The sequence below is a fragment of the Malaclemys terrapin genome, chromosome 9, assembly GCF_027887155.1.
Source record: "Malaclemys terrapin pileata isolate rMalTer1 chromosome 9, rMalTer1.hap1, whole genome shotgun sequence".
NCBI lineage: Eukaryota > Metazoa > Chordata > Testudines > Emydidae > Malaclemys > Malaclemys terrapin.
The window spans coordinates 29272435-29284239 of record NC_071513.1 but is presented as its reverse complement, the minus strand read 5'-3'; the positions used below and the strand labels follow the sequence as shown (position 1 = coordinate 29284239).

The 11805-nt window shown below is 34.3% G+C and overlaps 1 protein-coding gene across 9 annotated transcripts in view; it reads right to left on the bottom strand.

Moving 5' to 3' along the window:
• Positions 1 to 60: 60 nt before the first annotated feature.
• The window catches only part of ZNF711 (zinc finger protein 711), a 37616-nt gene continuing 25871 nt past the window's right edge, over positions 61 to 11805 (bottom strand). For 4 of the 9 annotated variants that reach the window (XM_054039532.1, XM_054039536.1, XM_054039535.1 and 1 more), the window contains 6 exons: positions 7968 to 8126; positions 7250 to 7396; positions 6427 to 6564; positions 4311 to 4358; positions 3506 to 3649; positions 61 to 2898 (listed from right to left, as the gene is read on the bottom strand). In XM_054039532.1, the coding sequence (XP_053895507.1) occupies positions 1721 to 2898; positions 3506 to 3649; positions 4311 to 4358; positions 6427 to 6564; positions 7250 to 7396; positions 7968 to 8126 (1814 nt within the window). In that variant the 3' untranslated portion in view covers positions 61 to 1720. Of the gene's footprint in view, positions 2899 to 3505; positions 3650 to 4310; positions 4359 to 6426; positions 6565 to 7249; positions 7397 to 7967; positions 8127 to 9241; positions 11802 to 11805 lie in introns of those variants that run through there. The other 5 variants (XM_054039537.1, XM_054039539.1, XM_054039540.1 and 2 more) reach the window with 3 other exon arrangements.

The following is an 11805-nucleotide window of genomic DNA, read 5'->3' as shown; positions in this document are numbered from 1 at the left end:
TCAGCCAAGGAGAACATTCCCAGAATCAGCATAAATGAGAAACAAAGACTCCAAAGAAACTTGGAGTGCAAGAGATGCATTTTATTGTATGCTCATTACGATGAGTAACACATTTAGAAATAATAATCCCACGTAACAGTGACAATCTTATTTTACAGCGTGTACATCATTTTTTACAGCCACATAAAACACTTATTTTTCTAAGAGATTTCCCAATTTAGCTTTCTGAAGTTTAGAAATATAAAAAAAATTTATTCTCAAGGAACTGATTCTCATCTGGTGCAAAAACAAAATATGAACATTATCTGAAACACAAAGCCACAATATAGCATGAAGTAAAGTTACAATTTATCATGTAAACAGCTGTGTGCAAACATGAAGCAACTAAAAGTAAAAAAGTACACATTATATGCATAACATTTATGAACAGGTTTTTCATTAAATAGCCCTAGACCAGCTTGTTATATTAAGCGCCATTTGATTTGCAGCATGCTAACACAAAGCATTGTTTAAAGGGATGCATATTTTAAATGTATACACTGTAAACTGAAGATCCACCTCCAAACTCTAGTGGCAGCATATTTTTCTGGTTAAATACTGCATATATACTTTCTTACAGATTGAAAATGCATGTTTATAGTATGGTAGAGATTTTTAAAGAATTGATTAAAAGGTGCAATTTTATGTCTATACTGAAAATTTTATATTAGCAGGTAGGACTAGACTAGCCATACCTGTTATAAATACTGCCCTAAAGAACCTCTAAGTATTTTGTATTTTAATTCAAAAAAACTATTGTGTTCTTTGAATCTTTTTTAATACTCTTTTTAGAGAAGATCTTAAAGTAGCAAGAAAAAACAAAACAAAACAGTGTTGAGACAACACTATCAGCTGCATTCATTTTTTCCTTTTAAAAAAATGACAGATTCAAAGGTATTTGTCATGTGCCATACTGAACATTCAACTGCAGTTTCAGATAAAAAAGGGAAATTATATACATACATATTTTTAACCCTAGCACCGGAACACCACCTTTGAGCTCATAACATAATGCAATATTTTTAACATCGTATCCTGCCATAAAATAGGTTAGCAGCTCTGAAAATAGTTTTAAAAAATTACTCACTGAACCTAGACTAATAAAGGAAACAAAAAGGTTTCCCAATGAAATGTTAAAAAAAAAAAAAGGGGGGGGGGAGAAACCCCCAAATTTGACGGATTCTGGAATACAATTTCCAGGCACAATTTAAAAACATAATGACCAACTGATTGACTTATATTCTTTTCAAAACTGAATAAGAAGTTTGAATTGGTTGCCTTGACAAAAAGTTTGTAAATAACCCCACCACAACTGAACAGTTTTCATATTGGAGACAAATGCTGTTACTGATGAAATGGATAACACAATCGTCTTCATTTTCCCTTCTGTAGCTTAACAATGTATAATACTATTAATAGAAGACATTCAGCAATCCTTCTGCAACCTTTCAGACATTCATCCATCTTTCTGCATTCTATAGTGCTCTTTAGGTTCTGATAAGCCACAATCATAGGACTATGAGATCCCTGTCAACCTTAATACTTTTAAGACTTTTAATACAAAGAATGTAAAGTTATGATTTAATATCAAGCTTTGAAACCAGGAGAAACAGTTCATGAGATTTTTTTCCCCAATTAGCATATCACAGTTTCTAAATTGCTTCCTTCTCAACATCATATATTACATTATGGCCTCTTTGTGATGCCTCATTATATGTTGATTTTTTTCTGACGGTCTACGGAATCCCTTTTTGCAGTATTCACACCTGTGTGGATAGTCTTTTGTGTGTATTGATATTACATGCCGTTTAAAGCCTGATGCATCCGTAGTGCTATATTCACAATACTGGCACTGATACACTTTTCTTCCACTGTGGGTCTTCATGTGCTTCTTAAGTTCGTTTTGCTGCCTAAATCCTCTCTTGCACCTTTTGCATTTAAAAGGCAGGTCCTTGGTGTGAACTGAGAGGATATGCCCACTAAGTACAAAAGGATCTGAAGTTTTAAAGTCACAGTGCCTACACTGATGTATCTTTTTACCTTTGTGGGTTTCACTATGCTTTTTGAGCTCAGATGGACGATGGAAGCCTTTTTCGCACACCTCACATTTGTGGGGAAAGTCCTTCGTGTGAACTGAAATAATGTGTCGTTTCAGGTCGCTTGAGTTGGTGCTCTTATGGTCACAATGTGGACACTGATGAGTCTTATGTCCTTGAAATAACTCTGTGTGCTGAAGAAGTTCTTTTTCATCTGTGAATGCTTGGGGACAATGCTCACATTTAAATGGTAAATCAGTCCCATGTTTGGTTTTTATGTGTGTTTTCAGATTAGATTGATCAGCACATCTGAAGACACAGTGCTGACACTGGTATGGCTTTTCCCCTGTGTGGGTCCTCATATGCTTTTTAAGCTCAGATGGATGACGGAATCCTTTCCCACACTCAACACAAACATGAGGAAAATTCTTGCTGTGAACTGCAAGCAGATGTCTATTCAGCAGTCCCTGTTCTGCAGTCTCATAGTCACAGTATTTGCACTTGTGTAGTTTAGGCTCCTTGTCCCTCAATATCAGTTTATTAGAACTCAATGGGCTTGCCTCTCTGTATCTCCTTGTATATTCTGTAAACTCATGGGTTTTGTCAACTTTATTTATAAGTTTATGGCTTTCCAGATGGTTGTGGAAACTTACTTTTTTGTTAGTTGTAAAGTCACAGTCCGTACACTGGTATTTCTTCTTAATCATATGATCTGGGTGGTTCTTCATATGCCTTTTCAGGAATCCTCTGGATTTAAATTTTTTCCCACATATGTGACAAGGGTAGACAGTTAAGGGCTGTCCATCAGGACCTATTATAACAGCTGTTTTCAAACAAACAGAAGACGTTATGAAGAAAACTGATAAAACTGCTGAATTAAAAAGAACTGTTCAAGAACATTTACTTGAACTTCACAGATAGAGCAAATAGTTTAGTAGCTTTAAACAACCAAATCCCAGATATCTACAATTTTAAATACTGTTAAAAGAGTTGACTGAAGTAAGGCATAAACCCCCAATGCATGGGCACTGGTGGCACTTGTTTACTGAATGGACCACAAATTAATGGAGAGATTGCCTTGTTAATCAACCTTTCTCCCATTCCCAATTGTGTATATCTCGCCTCCCATTCATGATCACATAACATCCCCGTGACAACTACAGGAATTGTTTATGTGGATAAGTAATATTAGAAAAAATGTATTTTAGATGTCTTTTAATGCAATTTGCCAGCTGGAAATTAAGAGAGTCAGCATGATGTACCAGTCAGCAATCTGTGGACCATGAGCAAATTCTCCAGGGACAACAGTTTTAGAACAGTTGCACTACACAATTTCAGTGGTGGTAGGTGTTTTTTTTTTTTTTAAATAGTTGCAGGAAAAAGGATCTTTCCATATAAACCAATACAATAAACAATGAAAAATATTCTACCTGTTTGCCACTGCCTGGTTTCTCCCCTCCTCCTCTTCTTGGCTTTTTGTTTAAGCGCTCTATTTGTGTTAATGCTATCACAGATTTGCAGGTACTGTGCTGCATTACCATTTTTGTTTTCTAATCGTGTATCCAAGTTATTTCCTGAATACAAAGATCAGACACCATAAAAACTATAAGCAAGTTTTTTCTTTGGGACTAGATGACTGGATTCACATGGGAGCAAGTCACTTTACATTACCTTAAAAATAAATGTTCACTGTAGAAAGGAATGGGCAAGCTTTTTTTCAAAGGGTCAATAGTTACCATAGCTATTGATAAGGCCTTATATAAGAATTTCATTAAATTTGGACTCATTATGGACCTTTGTTTCCTCCACTCCCAAACCCTTAACTTTCAGCTAATTATGCCTGTTCTTTCCTTCAACCTAGTAGTCCTTTACTCCCCAGTGGCCTCATTTTCCCTTCCCTGATCACCCAAAACTATACTAAAAGATACTGATGTACATTTCTGAGGGCCTCTGTTGCATTTAGGATTGTTCTTATTTCTACAATGTTTATGTAACTGCAATTCCTTGAAGAAATTAGTTCCAAGTGTATAGAACCCTTACACATATGCATTCTGAAAAGTTTGGTAGCATTCACTGATCAGGACAGCTGTGGATCAGGAATTTGTCAATATTCCATGAAATAAGGGAGACAGTCATGAATTTCTTAGTGGAAAATCTGATATACAACTGTGTTTTTTTCAAAAAAATATGAAAGCAAATGTAGCTCTTGCATCAAATGTAATTATATGTTCTCACCTGCTGCTTGACAGTCTTCATACCTTCTGGGCAGTCTTCTTTCATCTCCTATAGAACACAATATTTTACTAATTCATAAACTGAAATTGTATTTGACAATGATGGTTTGAAACTTGTGTGAGAGAACAGCTAGCTAGCTAGCAAACTTTATTTACTGCAGAGTCCTCACCATCCTGACCACTCTCTACAGAGATGCCAAACCAGACAATGACCATATTGTACATATACCTGTACAAACTTGCTTTCTTCTTAGGTTCTGGTAAACACCACCTAGTACAAAATAACCAAGTTCCGCGATTCTCTTTTGATGAGAGCAAGTTCAAAGATCTTACTTCCCTATCAAGAACTTGGTGCATGATAAATTTTGGACTACTTTACCATGTCTTGATACAGTGGTCATTCAGCACTTGCACGAAGAATGCTGAAGCTCTATGGGATGACATGGGCTACATCTTAGCAGTATTCTCATTTTCTCATTCTGGACTGAAAAAGTTTTTGCTATGCTTTTGGACTCTGTGGTTCAAACACAGTTTTGTCTGCCAGCTAATGGGGTTAGAAGTATATCTGGTCAGGACTTTTCTGTCAGATTAATTTTGGAAATGGAAATGCCCTTTTCACAACATTCAAATTTTTCCACAAAAAAATTGATGGCTCTTCTGGCTGCCTGCCTGGAATGCTCATCAATTTCATTTTCAGCCTGCAGGGAGAAAGTTAAATTAACAAGAGTCTTCCAAGCGAGTTGCCCGCAAGTAGAAAATGTTTGTTGTTGTTTCAAAATGGAATTTTTCATCCCTTCCCACTTTTTTTTTATTATTTTTATTAAAGCAGTTTTAACTTTTCATCCTGATTCAGCATGGAAAAAAATTCAAAATTGCAAAGTTTTTCCACAGGAAGGGATTTCCATTTTCCAGCCAACTCCAGTTAGAACTCCGTCCTTAAACAACTGACTCTCTCTTTCATGACTCAGAGATGATCTGAGAGGATATTCCCTTAAATATGATGTATTTATAAGTTAAAAACCTACAGTATAGTAAATATATATGATATTAATAGAATTTGCACCATTAAAACGTCCTAATAAAATGTTCATCCTATTCAATGAAGATCAACTTATTTAGACATACAAAAGACTTTAAAAAAAACACCAAAAAAAAAACATACAATTTGTTTTCTGTCAGAGGGTGAAGAGTTTGATTATGAAGTGTAAGGCTAAGTCTATATTACCACTTATGTCGCTCAGCCCGTGTGAATAACCCCCGCCATCCCGAGCGACACTGGTTACACAGACGTAAGTGCCAGTGTGGACAGCACTATGTCTGCAGAAGAGCTTCTCCTGCCGACACTTGTTGGGGGTGGATTAATTATGTCGACAGGAGAACTTTCTTCCATTGGCATAAACTGGCTACACTAGAGATCTTACAGTGGCACAGCTGCACTGGTACAGCTGCGCCACTCTAAACTCTCTAGTGCAGACATGGCCTAGGACTGAGAGAGGAAGAGGTCTGCATGACAAACCCTAAGCTTATTTTCTCACACTCATTTTCCTTTTCTAAGATAAAACTTGTGTGAACCTTTCACCAGCCAGCTTCATGTATATTAAACAAATTCCTTTAGCTTATGCAAGATTCTATAATGCTCAGTAGCTGACTTCAAGATATGCAAGGGAAATTTGCATGCTAGACATCCCTGAACTAGTACCTGGAACAACAGTATCAAAACCTTACAAACTACTATGCTTTTCCTTGTATAAAACCCAACACTAAGCAAGGTATTTTTTATGATTAAGAAAAAACAGATATTAAAATAATTTAAGGGCTGTCTGGCAGGCTAGTGAAACAAAACGCTAGAGTTTGGGACTAGCATTTTCGTTCATTCCTTAGTTGGAAGAGTCTGAGGGCATTCTGGAGAAAGTATGCACAGCTGCTGAAATATCACTTTGAGCAACCCCAATGTGTAACTCTTGTAAGTTAATGACTGGCTCCAGAGACAGCTGTTTACAACTCTCCTTAGACAGAGCTGAGAAGTAGGAAGATCATGTTCTAAAAGATTTTGGAGCTAAGTTAGGGGAAAAATAAGAGGAGGGGATTCCCAGGAAAAGAAGAATCTAGCATCCTACCATAAGCAGCAGCCCAAGCAACAGGAACAAAAGTTTTATTCACACCGGTGTCTTCAAGTTGTGTGTCAGGAAGTGATGTTGCTTCCTCTTCACCTACAATGACTTCCATATAAACTTCATCTGCTATTTCAGCACAACCTACATTTAAGGAGGAGAAGTTGTGATTCTTGAATTAATGTTACTGTATGTTCAGCCTAAATTTTCCTTTGCTTATTTTCATATGATTATTCTGATTAGTAGTGATACCCACTGAACAATTCTCTTCCCTACCCAAAATATTTGTACAGGGTTATGTTGCTTTATCCATATACATTGCTAAACTGGAGATAGGAAAAATAACTATCAACCAAAAGGACCTTGTAAATGTGTAACTGTTGATGGTTCTTTGCCACTTTGCCAGAATAAGTTCTGCTCTACTTAATAAAATGTAAAAAGTGATCTAAAATGGTCTTGACACTTTCAATAATAAAGCTGTTTAAATGAGGTAAAAAAGATTTTAGCAAGTTAGTTTGTTAGGCAAACTGAAAAATTAGCAAGTTGCAAAAATCAATTACTTATTCATTGACTCAATCAATGATCACATTAAATTCAATACAAATAATCAACTGCTTGTATAAGATAGGCACAATATGTATTTTATAATAATTATAGGCTACTCTTATTTGTGGGCAAGACAAGATATGATTTCTACTAGTTGAAATCTGAGAACAATCATTCACAAACATGAAAAAATTCCTTTTAGAAAGTGACCAATATTATGCACACAGTTTTCATTTCTGGTACTATTTTTTAAATGTACTTTTTTAAAAAAAAGAATTCTTACTAATATCTTCATCTTCCTGAGAAGAGTCCTTAACAGCCATGTAAACCATCTTCTCTCGCTGCATTCTGCCTACACCTCCCTGCTCAATTACTCCAGCTACAGAATGTCCATTGTGGAAGTCACTCTCTGTGACAATTTCTGTTCCTCCTTGAAAAAGAAAACCACAGTCAATGTAAACAAGATAATCTAGATTATCATCTCATGAGAATTAAATTAGAAAAATGTTCTATATCAGTATTTTTTTTCTGTTTTAGACAGACATTCAGTAAAACCCTGATTAAATGCTTTGAAATAAATATTTTCTTGCCATTATAAATTTCAAATTTGTTACTCATTAGTGGCACAATAGACAAAACCCTCCTTTCTCACCAGTATCCTGACAAAAATCAGGGCTGAACAGTTGGATAGTACTATTCGGGTGATATCATAGGCATAAACGGTGTTAGTTTTTGCATGCTAACAATGTGTTAAATATGAACAGAAATATTATGTGTCCCCCAAAGCTTCTATTTTAAGCGTGTTTTGAATATTGTGCTGGCAAAAAACAGACTTGAGATTCTTCCTTGAGAAAGGAATAGTTAAAATGGGTTGACATACCCAACAGACCATTACAAAAATGTTATTTCACATACTGCAAAACAGTGGATTTTATTAAAGAACACAAAACTAACAAACATTTTCAAACTACTGAATCAATAAACAGAACGTAAGAACTTGCCTATTTCCACGTCATCCTCAGCTTCAGCTTTAAATATATACACTTTTATAACTTCTGAACCAAACCCGTCGTCTTTAGAAACATCATCGTGTGAAACCTCAGTGCTGATTTTTAAAGGTGTGCTTCCAATATGATCTAATTTTTCTCCAACATCATCCACTGTAAAAATAAAAAAAGGACAGTGAGGTTCACACACAAATTTTGTTAAGACTCAAGAAGTGATCTCTAGCAAGTTTTCCTCACATATTCAATATGTAAGATCCTATGGAACTACTATTATAAAAGCAGTTATACAGATGGTTCCTTTTCCTTTTATATCTTAGTCTATTTTAGTAAAGTCCAGTATTCAATTTTATTATCAAAACTTAGTAAATGAAGGACAAACATGGTTGTAAAATGAATCACACTGGAAGCAGACTCGTTAAGTAATTACAAAGTATCTGATATTTATTCTATTGTAAACTATTAAGCCTAGAAGGTATAGATTGATCAAAAAGTAAAAACATAAGACATAGCTAATATAATTTAAAAAACAAACCCAGGACCTGATATTTTAATTCTTCTGAGATTTTCAAATTCTCTACTGTCCAAAATATCTATTACTAATAATAACAGCTATTATTCTTATCAAATGTGTTTTAGTTTGGCTGTGAGTTTTTGGGGTCAGTTATTATCCAGGCAAGCATATTTGTGAGATTTTGTCTCTTGCTAGTTAAAAGTTGAGATGGACATAAATCCAAATATTACTAACTACTTGAAGTTCAGCTACCCGCCATCCTTCATGTCTATAACTAAAGGATTAAGTCACCTACTACTCAATCTACTTTCTCAAAATGTACTTTTATCAATAGAATCAAATCATTACATTCAAACTACTATTAAGTGGAAGAGCAGAGTTTTGATAAAGTAAATGTTCACATATATAGGGCTGATTTCATAGCAAAGAACACTAAAAAAGCCTGATCAGAATGGCACACAACAGAAAGCATTTTTATTACTCATGTATTGACAGAACACTACCTACTCCCTTAAGCCCAGGGCAGCATAAGGTTAATGCAACACAAAATACCCACTGAAGCCCTCAAATGAGGAATGAATTCCACACTTTGAAATAAGCTGTAACCCATACTGGATGATCTTCCAGGTAAAAAAATATGTGTATTATATTAGAAATACAAAAACTGTGAGAATTTTTTTTAAAAGATATATGACAGTGGGTTATTTCTTTATGATTTGGCATAATCTACTCTGAAAGTCATTTTAATGATACCTACTCAACTGCAGCAGGTTTTTTTGGTGTCACTGATGAAACTTGTGAATCTCAGAAGTCTTTGAATGAGTCAGAACAATACTGGAGCTACTGAAAACAGAACTAAATAGACATAAAGCAGCTAATTGATTAACATTAAAAATCAACAAATACTAATGTAAAGTATTGCAAAATTAAATTTCTGTAATTTAATATAGATTAAAAAAGAAAATGTGAAATAATAGGAGGCTACATAATCTTTTGCATATGTCAAGCTTTAAAAAAAAAAAAAAAGATTGGGTTGTAAATGGTAAGGGAGTTTGCAAAAGACACAATTGCTTTCAGGGATCCAAGTTTAAGTTTCTCTTCTTCTGGATGAGCTTAAGCCTTTCAGGGCCTTTTTCCTTTTAATTTAAAGAATTTATGGCTGATCTTGCTTTACTGAAATCAGTGGGAGCAGGATCAAGCCCTTATTTGTTAAAGATGTCCTGAATAAACGTACTGTATAACATTTACCGCCTCCCACCCAAGATGACTGCATGATATCCAACATAACAAGAAAATGAATACCAAGAATAGCAAAACTAGAAAGGAATCTACAAATACCTTTGATTAATAAGTTTACCTGTATCAGGCTGTTAATACAATTTTTTTATACGAAGCAGCTATAGCATGTACTATTAGAGCATGCTCATGATATCAGAATGGTGTTTCAGACATAAAACTAAATCCAACTATCCATGTACCTTTTAAAGGAAAGGAAGGAAGGGAGAGCTAAGACAACCAATGTTTTGTCTATTAAAGGGTGCTATCAACTTAAATATTTTGAATCTGACTATTTTATAATATCCTGAAACGGACTAATTTTCTGATAAAGCATCTTTAATGACCTGGTTCTTTTCATGAAAAAAATCCTTTAAAAAAAATCACAGGATTTTCTGTTCCATTGTTGATGTTTTTCCAATTAAGTCCTCAATCTTGCAAAGATTTCTGGACATGATTTGTTCTACCAAAGTGAGTAATTCCATTTGTAAATCTTTGTGGTATCGGAAACTGACTATACAGGAGAAGAATGAAACTGACTACGCAAAGTGCTGTTAGATGAACAAAATAAAACAAAAGTATAAAAAAATTTACACTAATTTAAGGGGTTACTTGTAAGTATAATAGGTATAAAACTTTGAGGTAAATGTGATTTCAAGATGATGACTTTAAGCATCATCTAGTTTTCTGTTTTTTAATTTACAGATTTTACACAAAATTAATTCAAATAAGACAAATAAACATGTTAATACTTTAAAGATTGTTCAAAAGTGGAGGCCTCCTCCTATCAGGAACAGTGGAATAATCAATTACATGACTTTTCTTTAAAAAGTTTCAAAATATTCAAGGTATGGAGTAATGAAAATGATCAAATGTCCTTGTGTCTCTGTTGATATAATTCTAAGAACTAATATAATATTTCAGAGGTTGATTGCTTTCTTGCTTTATCAGAGCACCAATGCCAATGAAACAAAGACCCTGTTAAAAAAATACTTCATTATAAAATGTATAAATAAATAAATATTTTCAGTGAGGGATAAAGTGAAACATTCATATAGTGTATATTGATGTATATTGTATCTTATCTCTTAATATACAATTTACTTTTAACTATATCTGTTAAAAATTCTAAATCCCTGCTCTAGCAGGCAACATTATTGTAATAACTAAAATATTAAAAGTATTTCTAAACCAACAAACATCCTCAGCCTGATTCTGAGAGGGGCTAAGCACATAGAACTGAAACCAAAAATCAACAAGTTTGTCCTAAACCATATATACCTAGACTCTCTGAAAATCAAGCTGCTCCTCTTTTAATAAGTGGAGCTGAAATACATTCAGTTTAAGCATTTTGAGTATAACAAAATTTGGAGTCAACTCGTGAAATAAATCTGCAACATAATAGATAAATTTAGGGAAACTGGATGCTTTGAGGGAATGGTAATGGAATATAGTTGTTTTCACTTCTAGAATGATGAAACATATCTAGCTCAACCTCAGCTGCAATTAAAAAGTTAACTATAAGTTCTACCATCTACTTCGCTAGTTTACATGAAATAAGTCCACTTTTCAGAGACAGTCATATTAGGGAAAAAAAAAAAACAAAACACCAAGCTAGTTAGCACTAATTAATTTTTGTCCGCAGTCTTAGCAGAGACTGAGAACTGAACTAATTTCTAATTCCCAGAGATTTCCTCTTTGATGATAGGCAGTGTCTAGATGCTTGCTTGAACACCATCCATACACAATACATGGACTTCTTAAAAGGACTCCAGTTACATAGGCTGTTAATCCAGTGCCTTTAGGAATACTAAATTCACAGTATTTGTTTTAAGTCAGGAATAAAAGTTTCTACATCACAGTAAGTCAGTAAAAAATGGTGAACAAAACACAAGTCTCCTGGCTCTGAGTTCTCCACTATAAACGTTAGATAATGCTGCTTCCCCATTTATTAAAAAACAAACAGATTGCTTTAAAAATATATGCTGAATCCTCCTAAATAAGCACAATAAGAGGAGCATTCAGAACACTTATAACTTAAATCTT